At 42.0% G+C, this 25,108-nt stretch overlaps 2 protein-coding genes and 1 non-coding gene across 10 annotated transcripts in view; 1 reads left to right on the top strand and 2 right to left on the bottom strand.

Annotated features, from left to right (window-relative positions):
* Positions 1-25,108, bottom strand: part of TTC28 (tetratricopeptide repeat domain 28) — a 570,331-nt gene that overhangs the window by 54,191 nt on the left and 491,032 nt on the right. The gene's annotated exons all lie outside the window — the stretch shown is intronic.
* On the top strand, positions 3,502-3,575 carry TRNAC-ACA. Its single transcript has one exon. It is a non-coding gene; the product is annotated as a tRNA-Cys (tRNA).
* On the bottom strand, positions 6,154-9,626 carry LOC122442602 (40S ribosomal protein S23-like). Its single transcript, XM_043470456.1, has 2 exons — positions 9,583-9,626; positions 6,154-6,801 (listed from the first exon to the last, which is right to left on the bottom strand). The coding sequence occupies exons 1-2, from the start codon at positions 9,624-9,626 to the stop codon at positions 6,207-6,209; spliced, it is 639 nt and encodes a 212-aa protein (XP_043326391.1). The 3' UTR covers positions 6,154-6,206.

Here is a 25,108-nt window from a genome sequence, read left to right as displayed (position 1 = left end):
CACTGGGCATCTGAACAGAAGCTACACAGATCCAAATTATTCTGCTGGTGGTCTGCTTTTTTTAAAAAAAAAACCTTAAAGATGCGTAACTCGATAGTGGCTGCTGAGAAACCAAATAAGGAAAGTCGCTTCCATTTAAGACAGGATAGGGTTGAGAACTGCCACCTCTGAATCCAGGGTTTACTACGTGTATCATGAAAAGTGACAAAATGCAATAACCTCCACCATTAAGACTCAGGATGGAATATCAGCAAATCCAAATTCAAAGACATAGGATAATAACAGCTTAGATTTCTCCAGAGCTATTTTTATTACATGAATTATGAAGCAACGTTAAATGGAGAAATGCTGTTGCCCATTAAGTGGAATTCCTGGGACCCTGAAGTGTGGCCTCTCCCTGCCTCACCCTGAAGTGTCCCACAGATCACCTGCTCCACATGCACGGACTCCAGGGGCCCTGCAATCCAGAAAGGCAGTGACTGGTGCAGCTACATGCCTTTATTTTTCAGTGATGAGAAAAGGAAGGATGGGCAAAGAGTCCCTAGGAGAAAAAGAGGCAAGGTCTTCTGAAGAGACAGCTTTTGCCTGAAGAAAGTACTCACTGGTACCTTTTGGAGAAAAAAGGAATGCCTCTTGGCTGACGGTTCAGCTTTTAAGGTTTTTAGAATACAGTGAAATAATTCTTTTGAAGGTATATGTTAACTGGATGCTTCTTAACCAGAGGAAGGCTTATACAAATGCTTAGTACTTTTTCCTCTTAAAGGGGACAATCTGAGTTAGGAAAATAGCACAGGGACCCATTTAGGAGAAGACAGGGGCATATATGCTAGGTATCCAGCCCTCCCTGAGAGAAAATAAAGAGGCTGGTTTCCTCAGCTGGTTTCCACAGGCACTAGAAATATGGCAAAGGCAGGAATGGAGAAGGAATGATGAGATGGACCAAAGGGAAGTCCCTGGTGATCCCAGGATGGTCCTGCGGGCAGCAGACCACTGGCTGAAATGAGGCCTCCGAATGAATAGCTTGGACTGATTTGAAGACAAGGAAATATTAGGCTGTGCTACATTGCTGCCTGGGTTCTGGACCATTTCAGCTGGCCTCCATCTGCACCAGACACAATGCAAAACCAACACTTCTGGGTTGAAATACAGGATTCCAAATGGGTTATTTGGATTTCATTTTAAAATCAGGAATTGAGCCTGTCTTTGGCCCAAATGAAAGGAAGCAGAGGTCAGAACCAAATCAAGGATGAGATAAGGCTGTTGCAAAGACAGAGCAGAGAGGGTAATGGCTTCCAACTCGATCACTAGCCATCTTGACCCCTTTAAGTCACGTGACAATCCTGATGTGGGACCAACGTCCCACTGTGGGCTCCCCTCTAGCGCATGCCTGCAGCCATCACCAGCTCCCAGCTCACATCACTCTACACCCTTGGAATGTCCCACCCTCTCTTTAGACAACCCACATCTCTCCCCACCAATAAACTGCCTAATATTTGCCTCCTCCATGAAGGCACTCCCACTAAGCCCACTGGCTTTAGATCCTTTCATCTACATTTAGAATTCAAGGGTTTGAGTATAAAAAATCTAAGAGCACTTCCAGCTCTAAAATGTTATTCACAGTTTAACAGAATAGCTGAAAACAACAGCCACAGTAAAGAGAACATCTTACTACAGTCCTTGTCTTTATTACGGTCCCTGTCTTTGAGTTCAGTGGGGTTCTGGAACCACATCCAGCAGCAGATCTTGGCTGGGCTCATATGATCACATTGGTGTGTGTGGGTAAGTTCAGCAAGTCTGACGGTGAATAAGAGCAAAGATAAATCAGTGTGCTGACCAGACAGCACTGAGTGAAAAGCGCAGTGACAAAAAGGTAACTCTATTCTCTCATTCACTCAGCAAACACCTGCTGAGCCCCTTCCACGAGAAGGCAAACAGGGAGTCAGGCAGACCCTGTCCCTGCCTTTCTGGTCAGGAGAGAGACATACAAGAGACTACACAACAGCAGCGCTGGGTGACAACTCAGCAGAGGGACACTCAAAGCTATGCTGAGTCCTCAAGCAGCTACGGGATGATGAGTGAAGAGATAAGACAGACAGATACACACAAAGCAACTCTACACATGTGAGACAAAGTTGGACAGAAAGGAATGGTATGCAAATGCCAATGGCCCCTGGAAAACAGCAAGAGGCATGATTCTGTAGACTTAGACAAGGTATACCCCTTGAAGGACACCAAGGATTGAGATGAATGGAAAGACAAGGAAAGGATGCCAGACTTTAGTCTACATAGATTTGGGGCTGTGTGCTAGGAACTTCCTGGATACGATCTGGTTTTAACTCACAACAACTCTGTGAAGTAGACATCATAATCTCCATTTTACAGATGGGAAAAGTGAGTCTGAAGAATGTTAAACAACTTGTCTAAAATGGCACAGTTAGCAACTGACAAGGTCAAGATCTGACTCATCAAGGACAGGCAAGCCTGGTGCACTGCAGTCCATGCAGTCACAAAGAGTAGGACACAGCTTAGTGACTGAACAACAACAGTGCTTCACCATCCTCCATCTACCCTTGGCCCTTCTCTCCCCACCATCACCACTTGCCCACGCAAAGCCTACCTACCCAGCACTCACCTGTCACTCATCCCATCATCCCGAGAAGACCCCAGTCACATTTCCTTTCCCATTGGCAACTGTTCTAATGTGTTTGTTGTATTTCATTTTGCCTGAACTTCTTCCTCCAAATCTGGATATAGGTATTTTAATCATATTAACAGTATCATTTTATACACTTCATTCTCTTTCTCATTTTTCCACTCTAATTTTTAAGGTCCATATGTCCATGCTGCACTTAGTACATTTTCCCAAAATGTAATTATGAAAGAATTAAACATATAGAAAAGTTGAAAGAATTTTTATAGTGAATACCCAAATACTTACTGCCTAGATTAACATTTTAATAAACTTGCTTCATCACATATCTATTCAACTATTTTTCTCTCTTTCCATTCAATTCATTTTGAATTTTGGATTCAATTCAAAATAAATTTACAGGCTTTATTAAAGTTCCCCTCAATACTTCAGAAGGCATAATTATTAGCACAATTATTTGTTTACAGTTTTTAATGTGAAATTTATATACAGTAAAAATAAAAACAAATATATGAAATGAACTATACAAATCTTCATTATGCATTCACTGACTTCTGACAAAAGCATGCACTTGTATTCAAAAACCCAATCAAGATACAGAACATTATTTTTACTTAGAAAGTTCCTTCATGATTCTTCCTAGTCAATCTTTGCCCTTCCCACCCCAGAGGCAGCTGCTCTTCTGACTTTTTTCCCACTGCGGGTTAAGTAAGCCTGTTCTAGAACTTTGTACAAATGGAGTCATATAGTATACATTCTATTGTACAAGGCCCCTTTCACTCAGCAGAGTATTTCTGAGATTCATCTGTCCTGCTATTTGTACTCCCAGTTTGTTGCTTTTTATTGTTGGGTCCCTGATGGCTCAGATGGTAAAGCGTCTGCCTACAATGCGGGAGGACCCAGGTTTGATCCCTGGGTCAGGAAGATCAACAGAAGAGGAAGATCTCCGAAGAAGGAAATGGCAAGCCACTCCAGTACTCTTGCCTGGAAAATCCCATGGACGGAGGAGCCTGGTAGGCTACAGTCCATGGGGTCGCAAAGAGTCAGACACGACTGAGCGACTTCACTTCACTTCACCATTCCATTGTACAACTACAGCACAGTTTGCTTAATCATTCTATTGACAGACACTGAAACTGTTTCTAGTTTGAGGATATTATGAATAAATCTGCTAATAACATTCATGTAGAATTCTTTTTGTGGACATATGTTATCATTTCTCTTGGGTAAATACCTAGGAGTAAAATTGCTGGCCCACAGGGTAGATATATGTTTCGTTTCATAAAAACTTTTAGAACTTTTCCCATATAGTTACAGCCACTCCAATAATACATGAGTGTTCCTGTTGTTCTATATCCTTACCAACATTTGTGTTGTCAGTCTTTTAATTTTACCCATATTGGTGGGAATGTAATGGTATCCTTTTGTGAGTTAAACCAACTTTCCTTGATGACTAACGACAGTAAAAAAAAAAAAAAAATTCTTTTGATGTGCACATTGCCATTCATGTAACTTTTTGTGTGTAAAATTGTGAGTTTTTTCTTAAGTATTTAATAGAATTAATCAGTGAAACCATCCAGGCTTTAAGTGAGTTTGCTATTGTCATTAAATAGTTTTTTTATTGAATTAAATTTCTCTAATAGATGTAGGGCTATTCATATATTGTTTCATCTACTGTTGGTTTCTGCAAAATGTATTTTTCAAGGAATTTTTCCATTTCATTGTAGCTGAACTAATTGGTATGAAGTTGTGCCTAATATTATTCTCTTATCCTTCGGTGTCCATAGGATCTGCAGCAACAATGCTCCTTTCAGCTCTTACATCCATAATCTGTGTTCTAGTTCTTCTTAGCCAGTCTCACCTGAGACTGTTTGCTCTTCTCAAAGAAGCACGTTTTAGTTTTGTGTGTTTTCTATACATTTTCATGTTTCTCTTCCATTGATCTTTCTTTTATCCTTGCTATTTCCTTCTTTCTACAATGCTCTTTTTTCCCTAGCTTCTTTAGATGCAAATTTAGGTCACTGATTTTATTTCTTTTTCCAATATAAACATTTAAAGCTATAAATGTCCCTCCATGTATGTTTAGCTACATATTGTAAACTCTGATATATTTATTTTCATTGTTATTTATTAGAAATATTTTTAAATTTCCTCTTTGTTATCTTCTTTGACCTATATAGATTATTTAAAAGTGTGTTTAATTTCCAATTATCTGAGGTCAGAACACATACTCTATGTAGTATTTCAACCATTTTTAGTTTGCTGAGATTTATTTTATGGTCTACTTTGTTGAATGTGTCATAGGCACTTGAAAAGAATATGTACAGGCAGACCTTGGATATAGTGCAGGTTCAGTTCCAGACCAACACAATAAAGCAACTATCTCAATCAACTGACCCACATATATTTTTTGGTTTCCCATTGCATTAAAAAGTTACATTTATACTATACTGTAGTCTATCAAGTGTCCAATAGCATCATATCTAAACAATGTACATACCTTAGTTAAAAAATATTTTATTGCAAAAAAAAATTTTATTGCTAAAAAATACTAACCATTGTCTGAGCCTTCAATGAGTCATAATCTTTTTGCTGGTAAAAGGTCTTGCCTCAATGTTGATGGCTGCTGAATGCTCGGGGTGTAGTTACTGCCATGACTGTGGCAACTTCTTAAAATAGACAATGCTTCAAAACAGTTACAGTAGTGACATCAAAGATCACTGCTGCTGCTGCTGCTAAGTCGCTTCAGTCGTGTCCCAATTCTGTGTGACCCCATAAATGGCAGCCCACCAGCCTCCCCTCTCCTGGGATTCTCCAGGTAAGAACACTGGAGTGGGCTGCCATTTCCTTCTCCAATGCATGAGAGTGAAAAGGGAAAGTGAAGTCGCTCAGTCATGTCCAACTCTTAGCAACCCCATGGACCGCAGCCTACCAGGCTCCTCCGTCCATGGGATTTTCCAGGCAAGAGTACTGGAGTGAGTTGCCATTGCCTTCTGACCACAGATTAATACAACAAATAATAATGAAAAAAATTGCTGAGAATTACCCAAGTGTGACACAGAGACACAAAGTATGCAAATGCTGTTGGAAAAAATAACAATAGACTTGCTCAATGCAGTTGCCACAAATCTTCAATTTGTAAAAAATACAGTAGCTTTGAAGTGCAATAAAGCAAAACGTAATAAAATAAGGCATGCCTATATTCTTCAGTTTGGGAATGTACGTGTGTGCACGCTTAGTTGCTCATTCACGTTCAATGCTTTGTGACCCCGTGGACTGTAGCCCGCCAAGCTCCTCTGTCCATGGGATTTTTCAAGCAAGAATACTGGAATGGGTTGCCATTTCCTTCTCCAGGGGATCTTCCTGACCCAGAGATCAAACCTACATCTCCTGTGTCTCCTGCACTTCAGGCAGATTCTTTCCCTGACTAGCCATTGGGGAGCCCTGGGGATGCAGTGTTCTACAAATATAATTAGGTCAAGATGATTTGTGGGTTTGTTTTTTTTTTTTTTTTGTATATGAAAATTTATTACTATCATGCTTTCATCATCAAAATTTATGATCTTGGTCTTTCCTTCTTGACTTTGTATAAAGCCAAAAGAGAGACATTGGCTACTTTGACAACCTTAAAGCGGACTCCAGGAATGTCACCAACAGCATGACCTTTGCGACCAAATCCAGCAACCAGAACTTCATCATTTTCCTCAATAAAATTCAAGCAACCATCATTGGGTACAAAAGCAGTGATTTTTTTGCCATTCTTGATTAGCTGAACCCTGACACACTTCCTGATGGCAGAACTTGGCTGTTTGGCTTCAACTCCTACTTTTTCCAGCACAATTCCCTTGGCGTGAGAGGCGCCGCCAGAAGGGCTGGCCCCCAGGGCTGTGCCCGAACGGGCCTTCTTGTGCTGTTCATCACGCCACTTCTGGGCTCGTCGGTGGCTACGGGGCTTCCTGGCAGCACGAAGACGCGACACTTGCCCATCCTGCCGGCACCACGGGCCTGAGCCGATTCGTGCTTTTGTATCATCTATGCTTCTTGTTTTTTGGTTTTTGTTTTTTCTAATTGTTCTATCAAATTCTAATAGTTTATCAATAAAAAGCAGTGTTAAAATTGCCAAATACAATTGCAGAAATGTGTATTTCTCCCTTTATTAAATTTTATGTAATTTGAAACTTTGTCATTATGATTACATTTGACTTTTCTGTATTTTGGGTCAATTGATCCTTTTATCATTAAGAAATGTCCTTCTTTATCTTTGGTAATACTCTGTCCTGAAGTCTATTTTACCCGATTGAAGGTACTTCATCTTTCTTCAGGCTTACCTTTTGCATGGTATATCTTTTTCCATGCATTTACTTTCAACCTATTTATAAACAGCAGATATTTTGACTCTGCTTTTCTAAAAATTTATTTTGACAATGCCTGTCCTTTAGTTGGAGTATTTAATTCCTTAATATTTAATGAAAGTACTAATATGCTGGATTAAAATCTAGTGTTTTATTATTTTGTTTGTCCCCTGTGAGATTTTCCCCATTTCCTACCTCCTTTGGGATTATCTGCTTTCTAGAATTCCATTTTAATTTATATTGGCTTTTTAGCCTGACAGTTGTGTACAGTGGTTGGTTGGGGATTAGAACGTACATCCTTAACTTTTCAAAGTATCACACAAAGAGTCCATTTAACACCACCTCTAATTTTCACTATATAATTATGATATGTATCTCAGTTATCTCCATTAGAAATATCATAGGACAGTCTGACTTTTGTTTGTTTTATATAATCTTATGCACTTTTTAAAAAATAAGGGAAAACTAGGTCTTGTTTTTACCCATTTATTTTCCATTTCTGACATTCTTCTTTTCTTCCTGAAGATCCAAGTTTCCATCCAGCATTAACCTTTCAACTAGAAGTGTTTCTTTTAGTACTTCCTGTAGTAAAGGTCTTCTGATTATCAATATTCAACTTCTGAAAAAAAATCTGAAAACATATTTATTTTGCCTTCATTCTTAAATTTTTTTTTTTTTTGCTGTTCCTAATACTCTGGATCAATGATTTCTTCAGCCAACATTTTAAAGATGTCATTCCTGGTGTCTTCTGACCTTCATGTATTTAGCACGAGAAATCCACATCACTCGAACCACTGTTTCCTTCTATGTAATGTGTTGATTTGAGCTGCTTTCAGAATTTTCTCTATCTTATTTACAAAAGTAAATATCTTATTTACTCTCTGAGATTCTTGAATTTTTAAATGTTATGTCTTCCACCAAATTTGGGGATGTTCTTCAAATATTTTTTTCTACCTCACTCTCTCTCTTCTTTTTTCCTTGGACCCTAATTACATGTTAGATCTTTTGGTATTGTTCCACAAATTTGTGAGGATCTTTTTTTTTCCTCCAATCTTTTTTTATCTCTCTTTTCTTAAGATTAGATACTTTCTATTGATCTATATCCAAGTTTACTCTTTCTTTTGTCAACTCCAATCTGTTATTAAGACCATGAAGTGAATTTTAAATTTTAGATACTGTATTTTTCAGTTTTAGAATTTCCACTGTGTTCTCTTTAAAAGTTTCTCACTGTCTGCTAAATTATATTTTCATATTTTTAATTTTGCTTTATATGTGTATTTTAAATATACTTGACAATATATTTTTATATATTTTACACATTTAAATATAATGTTATTCTCTTATTTTCACTCACTGTGAGCATAGTTAATTTAACATCATTATAAATGCTTTGAAATCCTTGCTAATTCCAACATCTGAATCAGATCAGGGTTAAAATCAGTTGACTATCTTTTCTCTTAAAAACTGAGCTGTATTTTTCTGGTTCTTTGTATGGCAACATCAGCATTTTTTTTTTCAGTGCATCTAGGGTGTTGTGAAAGTTATGCTTGCTGTGAATTCTGTTACATTCCTCTGAAGAGTATTTATTGATTTTCCTTTTTTTTTTTAAAGCAGGAAATTCACTTGATTGGATTCAAACGAAAAATTTTATCTGAGTGGCAAATTCAAATCTCAGTTCAATTTTACCTTTAGCTAGAATCTGTCCTGTTCATTTGCAGTTCAGAGGTGAGCCATAGATGGGGCAGAGTTTATACATGGGCCGCGGTCACCCTGGACGTGATCATCTGATTCTTCAGACCAGAAGGATGTCATGTTTTATCGGAGTTCTAAGTGCCAAATATGGCTGCTGACTGCGTTCTTACCTTAGGCTAAAAGCTGTAAAAATGGGACACATCCTCTATGCCATTCATTTCTTCCATGTTATGACTCCTCTCCAGAATCTGTTTGCTTCTGTTCACTCTCTAGTACCATCGGGTACTTGGTATTTTTCTTCCCCATGAGTTTAGTTGCTATGTGTGAGGAGTGTATTTCTGCATACCGGAAGCAGAATCACTGCAAGTGCGGTGTTCACTGCTGCATGCGGCACCACCCCCGCCCCTCCGCAGTGACTCCGATTCCCCATCCACACAATGACACAGTCCAGGGCCCTCTCTACCACATGCCCTGTGGTAGGAAGGCATCTGGACAGATTCCTTCACACCCTGGCTGTGAACGTGGTCCATGAGGAGGAGGAGACAAGACCAGCAGAGCTGTGAGAAGGCTGAGTAACAAATGGGGTGGGGACTACACAGGAATGGGGCGCTGCAGCCTCCATCAAGGGAGCAGCAGGACAGCCACGGTTCAGGAGAGGTCTTGTGCCAGCAGGGAGCTTGTTGTCCTGGACTGCACAGAGACTGGGGTCCAGGAATCTGGTTTGGTGTCCTATTTTCAGCACACATTTGACAGGATATGAACCAGGAGAAGCATAGTTGGCAGGGCTGGAAATAAAGGACTGACGTGGTCTTATTACTTTTCCTGTGGATGAGGGAGGGGTGCAGGAGTGAGGCCACTTTAAATGTAGTTTGCAAGGCTGCTCCTCACAAGACTGGAGATGAAGGAGTGGAAGGAATGTACTCGAACTCCATGTCTGCGGGTTTGGTGTCTTGGGAGGCTCATGGTATCACTGACACACGAATCAGAGGGAAAAGGATGACTTCAGGCTTGGATGGAGTCTCTAAATAACCTCCCGGGCCCCTCGGACTTCAAACCTCTCTGATTCCATGTTTCCAAGTGTGGTTTCATGATCATGTTATGTTCTGAAGTTTATTTGTGTTATTTCAATGCCTTCAGATTAATCCTGAAAGCAGGAAGCAAGCTTTTACATCTTTAATATTCTATGGTATTTTAAATAGAGCATGACAGTTGAACTTTTATCATCTTTTAATAACTGCTGGTAATCAAGACCCATATGCATTTGCTGGATTTTTAAATAAAGAAAATATCTCTGTTATGAAAATAATAATCATTTATGCTCTGGCCATCCAATCTGGGGAGGCAGCACTTCTTGGCAGAAATAGGTACATACTGAATTTGAAATCCAGTTCTACCACTTTCAAGTTGCATATCCACTGGGAATTTATTTCCTCTCTCTGTATCTCTGTTTCCTCACATGTAAAATAGGTGAACACCAGGCATTAAATGGCATACCTAAAGCACCGAGCACAATGTTGAAACAGAGGCGGGCTCAGAGACTGGTTATAGTGAGATAGCTTTCTTAGTATAGGTCTTTAATAAGCCCTCACAATACTGCTTGTTCCAATATTTTATTGAAAGCAAGAGACAAAAGTATTTCTAAAATCATAGCAGATTCCATTACAACTCTGAATATATAGTAATGGAAATCGATTCCCCTAAAATCAGGCTTACAACACTGGACAGAAGCCTGAACACAAGGGGAACCCTCTGGCGTCTAACTGCCACAGATCAGCGGTAAGGCAAAGAAAGGCACTGATTTTCTCTTCACCTCAGTTTTGTGAACTGTAAAGTGGAAATAATAAGACTATAATACTTGCTCTTATCTGTTTTCTAGATTATAATAAGAGTAAAATGAGACATGGAATAAAAATATTTCAATGATATATCATGTAAAATTAATATTTTATTGTTGAACAGGCCTAATTACACCCCTGCCCCAAATAACTTCACTCTCAACATCAGCTCTATGTTCAGAATGAAGGTGGTAAAGTAGTTTTCCCACAACTACTGTGAAACACCTTCAGTACCCCCAAGAAGCAAGAGGCAGACGTGTCAAAAGTAAATGGTGAGATTTTCTCTGGAAATGTACCTGGGAAACTGGAATACCAGCCAACTCCAAGGAGAATTAGGTCATGAGAAACAGAGATGGGAGAGAGACTGTTCACCATTGTCTCTTTGAACCCTTGCAGTTCATACCAATTACAAATACTACTTGCTGAAAAACTAAAGTAGGAATGCAAACGGTGGATGGACAGGAGACGCATTTAAGGAGAGCTATCAGTGCGTCACTTTGATACATTACACACAGGAATGTGTGGCCTTCTCTATCGCATCCAGAAACCAGCAACGCCTCTGGTATTCCAGCCAGGCCACCCCCCTTGCGCAGCAACTTGGCAGCAGCTGCTAAACCTCACGGGGCCAGGCAGGATGGACTCTGACCACACTGGGTATTTCCTTTCAGTGATTATGGACACACGTTCTCTTCCCAAAGTGGCATATGCAAGGGTAATTATGCTTCCCACCAAGACGAGATTCTTCCAAAGAAGGAAGTGAAAACCCGTGGATGCCGAAGAAAGTACTGGTTCCTCTGCCACAGCTCACAATCTACGTACTTAGCCTTCCACTGACTTAGCGTATGCTCCGAGGTCACTGAGAATCTGTGACCGAAGCGAGCTGACATTCTTTCCAGACTTCTCTGCCGTATAACATTATTCTTCTTCATAAAATGATCAGGCCAACAGGGGTCAGGCATGCTAACTGTGATCATTTTTCATTTAAGAAAACACCCTATAAGGCCAAAACAATTTAAGAAAACATGTTTTCTCTGGTTAAACTGAGGGCCAGTGAGCTCCCGTGACAGCTGTGCCACAGGTAAAGACAGCTCAAGCCTCCCAGCCTCGTCGGCCCTTCAGAAAAAGGAGACGACCGCTTCCTACTGTTTTTTATTTATTTTTATTGATACCATGACAAAAATATTCAATTTCTAATAAAGAATAGGGTAAGAAGAGCATTCGGTGCCATTTCATATCGCAGGCTGTCATGGAGTCAGGCCCCGGCCCTGAGTTTAGAGAGAGGGGATTTTGGTTTGGACTACGCACAGCTTAAACCTTGCTTGTTCCCTGAACGTTTATCCCGGCTAGGTAACTTTCTGCCAACACAAAGACATTACTAGGAAATGCACATATTTTATACTTGACTTGTTCTTACAACATTTGCTGGACCAAATCAGAATATTAATTTTCTGGTTTTCTCTAAAACTAGAAAGTGAGCCTCCTCCCATCTATGTACAGTATTTCTTGGTTGAAGGCATATGCTCAACATGACTTAACTGTCCAGCAGGTTTTTAAACAGTTCCCTTTACTCCTAAAATAACAGACCATGTGGAATATTTAACCCAAGAGCCTAAGAGAGCACAGGGCAAAATGATCTTGAGTCCTCCTTGGACAAGTGGGATGGTGCATCTTTCTCCAATGCAAACTTCCCGCCCTGGCTGTGGGGTGACACCACCAGCCACGGCCACACAGCGTCTGGTGCCTTCGCAGCTTTCCAGCCTGTTTCTAGGGGTGTTTGGGTCAAAGTTCTCCCCATACTCGACATTCCAACTGTGCTGCCCTCCCTACCTTTCCCCTCCGCTGGCAGCTGCCCCACATTCCGAGCCTCAGCTTGTGCTGCACACTCCAAACAGGGTTCACCCTGCCTTGCAGGCCTGGCAAAAACTCACTGCACCTCCTCCTCCAGGAAGCCTCTCCTGACTAAACCCTCTTGAAGGAACAAGTGCCCCTGTGACCTCTGTGTGCCTCTCCCAACTTTCCTCATCAGTGACAGCAGCAACTGCATGAAGGTTTCTAATGTGCCCAGCTCTCTCCTACTGTTTTTCAGGTATTATCATTGTATTGTTATAAAAACCCCATGAGATTAAATGGTCTGCCAAAGGTCATGCAGCTATAAGCAACAAATCCAAACAGAACACATTTGTTTTTTATCTTTCTCCTTTTAGACTGAGAGCTCCTTACCACAGCAAAGCTGTTGGTTTCATCTCTGCAACCCCAGTACCCAGCAGACAACCAGACACATAGTACACATGCAACAAATATTTGCTGAATAAATGTCTCAATAACTGGGCTTCTCAGAGATGAGAGTGATTGCATTATCTATTGTAATATGAAATATTGAAAATTCCAACTTGAAGAAAATAAAAGATCTGAAAACTTAGGGATAGGTAAGATGAATGCTAGACCTCTGTGAAACTTTTATCTGTGCTTTCGAGTGTCTTTACTCATGACACCCACATACCTACTGGCCTGTGAATGCCTAAGGACAGGAACCATGTCTTTTCTTGGGGCCCAGTATAGTAACTGGCCTTATGGGGGGATATTAAGCAAATAGCTGCTGAATGAATAAATGAATTTAAAAATCTCAAACTCTATTTAAAAGGCTAACTTATTCAGAAAAACGCTTCTAACATCGTCCACACTATATTGCAAACCCTTCACAGCTGTTCTTTTAACTAGAGTAGAGTTGCACTAAGTGACACCCTATTTATTTATTACTTTTTTAGCAGTGCCACACAGCTTGCAGGATCTTAGTTCCCAGATCAGGGATCGAACCTGTGCCCCTCTGCAGTGGAAATACAGAGTCCTAATCATTAGATTGCCAGAGAATAACCTGATGCCGGTCTCTTTTCCCACTTTGATTTAAGCAGCTTCAGATTTATTCTGGAACCCACATGCCCAAGCCATGTAGAAGTTAAGTAGATCAGCTTATTTATATACTACTGACTGAAATTTAGTTCATCTGAAGGCTTGGTGTGACACAGAGAATAATTCAGAACTTCATTATTACAGCTCAAATTCCATCTCTATAAATACTGACACCAACCCCAGGCAATGCCCATCTGTCTCAAACACAGGAAAACTTCTACTACAGTGAGAGACTTGGCATGAGCCTTGGCAAATCTAACAGAAGCTTATCCACAGTAAATACTTGCCTCTCGAGAGAGACAAATGGCTCTGTTGGAAAGAGCAGTAGATGGGAACCTGGAGGCCTGGGTCCAAGTTCCCAATTTATCCTTTAGCTGTGTGATTTTGGGTAAGTCAGTTTTTGAGGCTCAACTTCCTTGTCCCAAAAAGAGGGATCCTAACAGTTGTCTTACCTATCTCCAAGGGTTACTGTAAAGATTAACTGAGGAATGAATATATGTGAAGATGCCTGGTAGACGTTATATAACGCTCCTATATAGAACAGGTGGTATTATTATTATTATTGTCAGAGCTGATACCTCATTGCATTCTGGGCTTGCACACACTTACTTCTCTCCTCTAGTCCCTGTGGATAAAAGATTTAAACCTCTGAAGTCTCTGTGTCCTTATAAATTTTCTTTCTTTCAAACGAAGTCAAATATACAACAGATTCAACTCTGTTTCAAGGTTGAGCTAAAATCACCAAAGCAATTATTTAGGAAGAGTTCAGGGAATTGTATGTAAGATTAAACGATCACTTTAATGTTTGAATGGAAACTAGGTAAATTCTCAAGGACTGCTGAATTATTTCTTTCATGATATGGCTTGATATGTACTCTTTTCATTTCAAGAAATACCTTGGGTAATGAAGGATTTATTTTTTGAAGATATTCTTTAAGCCAAAGGACTTTTATTTCTCAATGAGAAACCATGATCCGTGCTCTCAAATTCACCTTAGTAAGACTGTTTAAATGATGTGTTAGATTGCCCTGTGACAGAATACTTCTCTAGTTTTTCATCTTGTATATTTTCCTACACTGCTCTTTCCTCCATTTTACTGCTGAGACTGGAGAATACCCAGTACTTGGAGACTCAATGGAAGCTGCCAGAAGGGGAGGAGACAACTGTACTAATCTCCAAAGGGACAGCAAAAGTCTGGAAAGGCACTGAATGAGTAATTTTCTGTCTTTTTCTCATCCTCAAACAAAATCATTTGAAAAGGCAATTCTAGAGCCCCGGAAGGCATAGCACTCTTTGCTTTTGAGAAACCTTTTCTAAAGCCCACATCCAGTTCCACCATTTAACTAGCTATGAACCCCTGACAATTCCTTGAGTAACTCAGTTTCTCTGGGCTTCCTGCTATGTAAAATGGGACCACAATCACCACCTCGGAGGACATCACAAACAGTAAGTGAGTATGGGCACCTGTGTGTGGCACAAGGTAAGGGTCGTGAAGGCCATTTCTCTCTTCTTCCCTGAAAGAAGCAAGTTGAGAGGCTCTAATAGGCAGTCAGAGTTAAAATATGAGTGCTAAACAGAGTCCCCAGGAAGGCATTTTACATATCTTGGTTTGTTAATACTATTTAGTAGTGTAAGATGAAATCAAAGCTGTACACATATACTGAAAAACCCTACCTGCCATGAGAAACTGAAATGCCTTGTATTTTACAGAACCTGGATTCTCTTGCCTACTTGACTCATTTTCAAAGATAAGTTAGACAAATAGCTTTTTTCCTCTTTGTAACTTTCTCCCATCTCTAATTCTCTATCTTTCTAAACTTAGCCATTTCCATCATTCAAAAATACCATAACCCTCATTCACTACAAACTCTGGTGAGTTTTCTCTCCAGAACTTCAAACTCAACACTGAACTAAAGTAGGAGGAAGCAGATTTAAAAAAAAAAAAGTAACACATTAGCTTACGCTTAATTGAAAGAAAGTTGGTACACACACACTCCCTCCCATCTTCCCCCTCCACCCCCATTTCACTCTGGTATTAATTCTGTTTGCTCAATCTGTGTCCTTTGGAAATTTTTTTCCTTTATGTAGCCAGATCAACTCTAGCATTGAAGGGAAACTTTCCTAGCTTCAGCAATAACATAACTTAACATAAGTGGGTAGCCCATAACTGGAGTGGGTAGCCTTTCCCTTCTCCAGGGGATCTTCCCAACCCAGGGATCAAACCCAGTTCTCCCACATTGCAGAGGGATTCTTTACCTGCTGAGCCACAAGGGAAGCCCATTAACGTAACTATGAATTGACAATGTTTGTATGGGGGAAAGAAAGGTAGGCCCATTTCATTTAGTCATTCAATGACTATTTTCTGAGAGTCAACCACGTTCCAGGTACTGTACTGATAGCAAACCACGCAGACCCAATCCTTACACTCGATGGACTTCTAGTCCAGTGAGACAGAGAGACACTACAAAATGAACTCCATACAATAAATAATACTGTGACTAGAACACCCAAAAATGAAGCATACAAGGTGTTGAGATAGAAGGAAACAGTGAAAACCCAACACTAAAACAACTGAGACCTAACAAATAGCTTTTTAGAAACCCCAAAGAGATGTCTTCATTCTCTGCAGGGATGTGGCACCCAAGTCTGGAGTGGCTGGTCAAAGGAAAGGAAATCAATGTTGTGTATCACTCCGTCTTTCCATTTAATCTTCTCAAGAGAGGCTGTCTCCAATCTTGAGGTGACAATCAATACGTGACACATGTACTGTCAGCCCCATCGGTCTAAACCAGTGGATGTATATATTAACTTACAGTCAGATCTGCAAGTTATCCCCACCCCACGGCTCTATCCTTTCATGGACGACATGTGTCCATCCAACTTCCAGTTTTAGGTGGAAGCACCCACTGTTGCTTGATCCACCTGCAAGGCTGGAGATGAGGACACAGAAAAAGCACTGAAGCCAGTATCAGCGGCAGGCTCATAGGAGGCCCTGGAGTGGAGGCAAGGAGGGGACGAGGGCAAGACAGCTACAGGGCTGACTTCAGAGATGGGAAGGGATGCCATCCCTCCTAAAAGCAAGATGCTTTTAGGAGGGATGCCAGAATGAAGTGTTGTTTCTTGATGTCTCTAATTAACAGGGGATGAGCAGCATGCACAGGAATATAGGGAAAGACAATTTACAATGATAACTTTGTCTCCATCGGACAGTGTGTTTTTGGAGGTGACAGATCCTTAAGTCATTCTGCTTCTCCTTATTAGTCTCTCCTTAATAGTCTGCTTATTAGCAGTGACTCCTCACTGTATTAGCATAAGTCCATCAAAAGACAGGAAAGAACATCTCGTTACTTTTGAAGCCTTAGCGAGTTTAATGTGTTACTACACTCAGAGGAGTTTCATGTGCTGGCCTAGGGGCCAAGTTTTGTAATGTGGATATAAGTTCAACGTCCGCACTAATTATCTGATCTAAGTCCACCTCTTTGAGTGTTGAAAATTGTTCTTTCATGGTACTTCATGGGGGCGGAAGTGGCAAGAAAAGACTAGAGCAATATGGGAAATAACTATGAAACATGTTCCCACCTGTGTCATGCTCTGCCGTATCAATGATGCCATACTGACCTCATGGTCAAGGGAAGGAGTCCTTCTAGCCCCCAGCAGTTCTCTCCCCCCTTTCCTCATCCACTCATCAGTGAACACTCACTGAGGGCCTCTTAGGTACCAGGCACTGTTAGGAGCTGGGACTGTAGAGATAAGACACAATCACTAGAGCTGGTCACTGTCCAGCCATTCAGGGACAATACTCTTGGGACTGAGCCAGTCTGTCCTATTTAATTTTAGTTACCCAATGAATACACATCAGACTTCTATGTCCCACATGCCCAGACTTTTCTAACTCCTGGTTGGTAGGTAAAGAAGGGGGGAAAGCATGGGTGGTCAGCTCCCAGCAGGTATCCCCTACTTTGTCCTCTCTCCTTAATACCCCCCGCTCCACTCTGACTTCTATCCACCTGTGTAAGCAAATCCTGCCTTCAATGTGTGCTTAAGACTTCCAGGAAAAGCAATGCCCCAGGGGTTAGGACTCCAGGAGTCTCCCATGCTGGCAGAAGAAGAAAGTAAATGCAAACCCAGGAGAATGTGCACGATGTGGAGGTGGTGGCGGGGGGTGGGGGGAACCTGACCCCTGTTGGAACAGAGGGTTGACTCCAGGCACTGGCGTGAGACAAGCCATATGGAACAATGGGGCCTGCTGACCCAATCATCCCAGGTGCCCCTCGGCCACCAGCATTCTGTGGGTTATGATGTGTATGGGAGCCGTCAGTGACAGTGCAGCTTTGGGGAAACTCCTCAGGCAGCAGGGGGCCAGGGGAACGGAAGCAGGAGAAGGAGGCAGGGGGCAGGGAGGCCAGGCTGGTCACGCGACGTATTCTTATACGAGCCGGCCCAGGGTGGGAAAATCAGATATACTGGTGAACCTGATTGGGTACCACCTGAGAAGAGGTTTGACTTTGGATGTGGGAAGCCTGAGGTCATTTCCACAGGACCTGCTTGTACACAAGGGGAAGCTCAAGCCTAGAAATCAAGTGAGACACTGGGCAAGCATGCACATCTGTGTCCCTGAGGAAGACGACCTTTCCAAAGGAAAGCCCAATAACCAGATGTGAGCATGGGGAAAACACCCGTAGTTTCAGAGCAAGAGGAAGATGAGAAGCAGTCAGGGGAGACGGATGAGGGCTTGCAGAGCTTGGCTCACACCAGGGTATGTGCTGCGTTGAGGGGGAGAGAGAGAAGCAGAAGGTGGTCCACGTCAGATACTGAAGGGAGCAGAAGCAGGAAGCCTGAACAAAGACCATCGCGTCTCCGCCCGTCTGCAGGGGGGCTGCAGGTGGGAGCCTGAGCTCCTGCTCAGCACGCGATCATGCAGCAGAGACTCCTGTCCTGTCCGTGTCCCACTGCATGCATGTCTTGCTTTAGCCAATGGGATGTGAGCAAGCGGTGAGCCTGATGGTTTTGCTTGGCCTCCTGTGATCCTGGCTTCTGCTCTGAGAAGAGTGCTGTCTAGTCACAGAAAAAATGAGACACAGAGACCTAAGCCCAACAGGCTGGCTAAAGCAGAGCCACCCCAGTGGACCCGCGGACCCAGAGCAAGGAGTGCATGTCTGTGGTGTCCGTCTCTGAAACTGTGAGTGCTCCACGCGTTACCAGCACGGTGTGAACTGTGGTCTGACACAGTACTGTGTGCCCCTCTGAGGCGGCACCTCTTCAGGGCCCCCTCACCACTGTGCTCAAACCGCACAAGTACAAACGAGATGAAAACAATACCCATTTTAGCCATTCCAAAGAGGAACTTAGTGGCTACACTGAGGTTATTTTCCCAAAGCAAGATAAGTCAAGAGTTATATATTAAATGTCTTAAATATTAATTGTTAGATAAAGCTGCACAGAATCAATCAGAAAGAAAAGACCAGGGAATTTCACTGGGGCAAAGGGCAGGATATACAAAGTCAAAGATATTGAGATCTGATTAGTTCAAAGAATTTTTACAAAATTGGTTATGGCAACAGCCAGCCAAGGCTGATGTGGGCCTGAGAGGGAAGCACTGACTGGACTGGTCAGTGGATTTGCCTCACCCCTTTCCTCCAGCCCTTGTTCTAATAGAAATGCCACTCCAAGCTTTGGGACCACGAACAAAGGATCTGGGATGAGACATAAAAGAAGTGTCCGGTGTCTAGCACTGCCCCGGGCAGGGCCCCAGGACACCTACCAGAATAGCCTGTGCCCTGTGGCCCCGGTACAGACATGTCGGCCCCTGGTCCGGGAAGTCCGGGCCTTTCACAGCTCCAGGCCCGAGGACCCCACATGGGCTCAATGACTGGCGCAAATGGCGTGCCTTGCATCGCTGCTGTCACCTTTTTGTCCTTAGGCTGATTCTACTATTCACCAGATTATCCCTCCTACGAATAATGGGAAAACCCACGTCGAGCAATTTCAAGAATTCTGCTTTTAAAAAAGTACATAAGAAATACAAGAGGAGATTCAATTTAGGCTATTTCAAAGGTCACACAAAAAGACCAACTACACTTATCCTTCTTGCTAAGCTGCTGACTTACACTAAGAAGCTTATCAGAGCCTTCTGTACTCATTTTGTATTCAGCCTTCTGAAAGGAATACAAATTCAGGAATCCGGGGCATAAGACCAGAATCTACAGCATGTTCCACTCATTCCTGCAGCTGTGTCTCTTCAAGTGCTCTAATCCCTAACCTGGCATCATGTTGTTTTTATTTTTTCTCCTCAGATGTAGCTGAGCCTGTGTGAGTCACCTCAGAGATAAATCCTGCCCTTTGGAAGGAGCCTTTTCACGAGAAGACAGGACATAAGAGATTCAGCTAGGCAAGCCCACCCTATCAGAAAGAGAGCTTGACTTCAGATCTTACAGGAAAGAGGCAAGCCTCTGAAGGCAGCAGCTGAGCACTGGGACGTAGGGACGACATTTCCTGCAGCACAGGACAGGGGTCCTCCTCTTGCAGTGACCACTCACCAGCTGAAGGCCTGGGCCCTTCCCTTCCTCCAGGCCCTGCGGGTAAGGGACTTCCTCCCCTAAGAATGACCTCTCCACCTCATGCTTCAGGGCCCAGCTCAAATGTCACCTCTGAGGAAACCTCCTGAATCACTGCCTTGACCCTAGGGGGCAAACTGAGGCATGGTCTTTTTCTGGTTTGGACCTTTACCATAGCATTTCACATATGGTGGATTAATAATTTACACATTTACTGCATGCTCCACACTGGCAGGTACTGTAAGGTCAAGAATTCCGGCTATTACTCCTGTATGCATTTCCAAGCTCAGGACCAGCTCTGGCACAAACTGGATTACATGCTCATAAAATATTTTCAAAATGGCACTGACCTAATTTAGAATGAAGTTGGAAACTCTTTAAGGGGTAAAATAAATGCCCCCAAATATTATATCCACTTTTACTTCATAGAATTCTGGGAAAAAATTTGGGATAAGAAAAAACATTTGATTTGCAAAATAAAACCTTACTAGTCTGGATTAATTGGGAAGTCAGCCTTGAGTAGCAATTTGCCAGAATTAGAAAATATCATGAAGATAGCTTTAAACTTTCAAAGTGAAAGTCGCTCAGTCGTGTCCGACTCTTTGCGACCCCATGAACCACAGCACGCCAGGCCTTCCTGTCCATCACCAACTCCCAGAGCCTACCCATACTCATGTCCATTGAGTCAGTGATGCCATCCAACCATCTCATCCTCTGTTGTCCCCTTCTCCTCCTGCCTTCAATCTTTTCCAACGTCAGGGTCTTTTTAAATGAGTCATCTCTTCGCATGAGGTGGCCAAAGTATTGGATTTTCAGCTTCAACATCAGTCCTTCCAATGTACACCCGGGACTGATCTCCTTTAGGATGGACTGGTTGGATCTCCTTGCAGTCCAAGGGACTCTCAAGAGTCTTCTCCAACACCACAGTTCAAAAGCATCAATTCTTCAGTGCTCAGCTTTCTTTATAGTCCAACTCTCACATCCATACATGACCACTGGAAAAATCATAGCCTTGACTAGATGGACTTTTGTTGGCAAAGTAATGTCTCTGCTTTTTAATATGCTGTCTAGGTTGGTCAGAACTTTCCTTCCAAGGGGTAAGTGTCTTTTTATTTATTGGCTGCAATCACCATCTGCAGTGATTTTGGAGCCCCCCAAGATAAAGTCAGGCACTGTTTCCACTGTTTCCCCATTTACTTGCCATGAAGTGATGGGGCTAGATGCCATGATCTTCGTTTTCAGGTTGTTGAGCTTTAAGTCAACTTTTTCACTCTCCTCTTTCACTTTCATCAAGAGGCTATAGAGTCCATGGAATTCTCCTGGCCACAATTCTGGAGTGGGTAGCCTCTCCCTTCTCCAGGGCATCTTCCCAACTCAGGGATCAAACCCAGGTCTCCCACATTGCAGGTGGACTCTTTACCACGTGAGCCACAAGGGAAGCCCTAAACTTTCAAAGGCTCACTGTAATTTAAAATAAGCCAATGATGAAGCAATGACCAGTGCATGGTTACTTGCTTAAAAGGACAGATATAAGTAGTTAAATCAGTCTATCAAGTATCCGTTTTCATCAATTAAATATGTCCTAGTTGCCACCTTGCTTTTGCAATTCGCTTGTTTAAAAACCTCTGGGTTTTTTCCCCTTCTTTTAGCAGAGATGGGGGGTGGGAATCTCTTTGGACTGAATTAATCATAATCTTTGGTTCATTGTCGATCCATGAGCAGCCTGTTTTCACATATTTATTCAGTAATTTTTAATAAAGTCATAAGTACTCATAAACCCACCAGCCCAAACAGCTAGAGAGCAATTTACAGCTAATCATCTGCTACCTCCCATAGAGCCCATCCCCCTCCCCAGTCTGAGGCAAGTCCCAACCCCAAGCCCACGGCCATCACTTCCTGCCTGTCCATTCCACACAAGTTTTATTGCCTCTAGCTATATTCCGCTGGATCATAGAAAAAGCAAGAGAATTCCAGAAAAATATCTACTTTTGCTTCAATGACTACACTAAAGCCTTTGTGTGGATCACAACAAACTGTGGAAAATCCTTCAAGAGATGAGAATACCAGACCACCTCACCTGCCTCCTGAGAAATCTGTATGCAGGTCAAGAAGCAACAGTTAGAACCAGACAGGGAACAATGGACTGGTTCCAAAAGGGAAAGGAGTAGGTCAAAGCTGTATATTGTCACCCTGCTTATTTAACTTACATGCAGAGTACATCATGTGAAATGCCAGGCTGGATGAAGCACAAGTTGGAATGAAGATTGCAGGGGAAAATATCAATAACCTCAGATATGCAGATAACACCACCCTTATAGCAGAAAGGAACTAAAGAGCCTCTTGATGAAACTGAAAGAGGAGAGTGACAAAACTCAACATTCAAAAAACGAAAATCACGGCATCTGGTCCCATCACTTCATGGCAAATAGATGAGGAATAATGGAAATAGTAACAGACTTTATTTTCTTGGGCTCCAAAATCACTGCAGATGGTGACTGAAGCCAAAAGATGCTTGCTCCTTGGAAGGAAAGCTATGACAAACCTAGACAGTGTATTAAAAAGCAGAGATATTACTTTGCCGACAAAGGTCCACCTAGTCAAAGCTATGGCTTTTTTCCCAGTAGTCACGTATGGATATGAGAGTTGGACCATAAAGAAGGCTGAGCACCAAAGAATTAATGCTTTTGAACTGTGGTGTTGGAGAAGACTCTTGAGAGTCCCTTGGACTGCAAGGAAATCTAACCAGTCTATCCTATAGGAAATCAGTCCTGAATATTCATTGGAAGGACTGATGCTAAAGCTGAAGGAAGCTCCAATACTTTGGCCACCTGATATGAAGAACTGACTCATTGGAAAAGACCCTGATGCTTGGAAAGATTGAAGGCATGAGGAGAAGGTGACAACAGAGGATGAGATGGTTGGATGGCATCACCAACTTAATGGACACGAGTTTGCACAAGTTCTGGGAGCTGGTGATGGATAGGGAAGCCTGGCATGCTGCAGTCCATGGGGTCACAAAGAGTCGGACATTACTGAGCGACTGAACTGATCGCTATACTCCTAGAAGCATATTTTGATTTCAGTTGTTTTAACTCTATCAATAAAGAAGTCATGCTATAGGTAGTATTTTTGGGACCTACTTTTTCACATAATATTTCTCCAATTTATTTAACTTATTTAGGAAGAGGTTCACTATGACTCATCTCTTTTGTTTGCTGCCCAATATTCCATTTGGGCACTAACTGCAGAACTATTTACTCATCCACTCTCTCAGTGATGGCCTGTATTTCCAGAATTTTGCTGTTGTTTGCAGTGTGACTCTGAAGATTCTCGCTCATATACAAGATCCTCTCTTGGACATTACACATATATTATATTATGTGCCTGGGTCAAAGGGCAGGCAACTACTTGGCTCAGAAGGTGACGACAAATATTTTCTGATGTGGTCATGCCAATCTACTTCCCCAAGCCACATATAAGATACCCTGCGGACCCACATCTCTTCCAGCACTTGGGATTGTCAGTCTTGTTAACATTTGTCCCTGGTTATCAGGCTAGAACCAGCTAGAGGCATCAGCATTTATGAACTGGTGCACTCTAAGTTAATCAGTGTTTTGAAATAAGAAAATACATTTGACTATAAAAATAACTTTCACTATAGAAAATTCAGAAATATAGAAAAGCACCAAAAGAAAAAAATAGTAGCAGCTACAGTATATCAAGATTTCATATTCATTTGCAGTAATGAAGGAATATTTACCCTATTACAAGGGCAGTCTACAACTGCAATTTATTTAAAGACCCTGGGGAAGACCAGACCAGATCTACCACTGAACATGGCCCTGCTAGTATTCTAACCTGTCAGCTTAGCACCCCCAAAGTGCCACTGCACTGTCCCAGGTGCCCAGGAAGCAGCAAGGCTCTAGCTAAATATCAGAATTAAAAGCTGAAGATGTGCTTTGAAATTCATAACATCTCCCTTATGGGAGGTTCATGTTCTGTACAGTGGTTTCAATCTACACCTCTTTTGATCTGGGAGGAAGGGACTGGAAGTTCTTATTAAACACTTAATAAAAGCAGTTCTTTTATTTTAAATCCATTTTCAGAAACTCCTTTGCAGCAATGTACTTCCTTTCAGCAGCAAGATGCCATTAAGGAGAGCAAAAATGGTCTGCAGAATAACAAGGATATCATGGCCAGACTGTGGGTAATTGAATGAAGGTGTTCCCCTAGGCGCGGAGACTCAATTTCTAGGGGCACACTGTGTACTTTACATCCACTGGAAAAAGGGAATCAGTGAGCCAGTCCAGCATGAGCAGAGAGTCTGCTCACAGCACACCTTCTGGTGACTAAATTTCAAATTCACTGATGTCCCACTCTAGGCCAGGCACTGTGTTAGACAGTGAGAATTCAGAGAGAAGAACACCGCACCTGCTCTCCAGGCATCGCCATCTGCTTGGGAAGATACAACCCAGGTGACTGTGGAACAAGGAAGAATGAAATAACTGCTATTGTTAACGACCATGGAGAATAGCAGAGACCTGAGTTAGACTTACAAGGACTGGATGTTCCTGATGGAAACAGCAAAAGTTTTAAACAGGGCTCTAAAGGGAGATTAGACTACCTACAGGAAAAGTAGAAGGACAAACTTTTTGGCCAATCCAATATTTTTAGAACAACTAAATCAATTTATATTCCTAGGGTATGAGACTGTCTACTGTACTCACACTTTAAATATATCTACTCATTTTATTGATGAGAAATAATTTATCTGTCACTTGAAATCTTTTCTTGAAACTGTGAGGCAAAAACTAGTCTCACAAAAACTCCATTTTAGTAAATTCAAACCATGCCAACAAAGCATTCAATTTTAATATCATAATTAAGAACCTGAGTTTGAGGTCACAAAAGATGAACAAATTTCTAATAAGACTAGTTCAAAGCAACAGGAGAGACCCTCTCTTCTGGATGTTCAACCTGGGATCGAAGCTACTGAGGGCAGCCCCCCAGATTCATGCTGAGCATCAAGCCAGCCAACATCCTAGAGACCCCTGAGGATGCACCCTGAGGAGGGAGCTTTCTGTCCCAGGCAGAGGGGAAAAGGTTAATGTGGGGAAC

The sequence above is a fragment of the Cervus canadensis genome, chromosome 1, assembly GCF_019320065.1.
Source record: "Cervus canadensis isolate Bull #8, Minnesota chromosome 1, ASM1932006v1, whole genome shotgun sequence".
Classification (NCBI taxonomy): Eukaryota; Metazoa; Chordata; class Mammalia; order Artiodactyla; family Cervidae; genus Cervus; species Cervus canadensis.
This window is presented reverse-complemented; position numbering and strand designations above follow the sequence as displayed.

Excerpts from the sequence above, each read along its gene's own strand:
- LOC122442602 (XM_043470456.1), bottom strand. The coding sequence starts at position 9,626 with ATGGAGTTCGAGTACATTCCTTCCACTCCTTCATCTCCAGTCTT. Across the intron at positions 6,802-9,582 it reads ACTCCTTCATCTCCAGTCTT|GGAGAAATACACATTTCTGC; the intron begins GTGAGGAGCAGC and ends AATTTAATAAAG.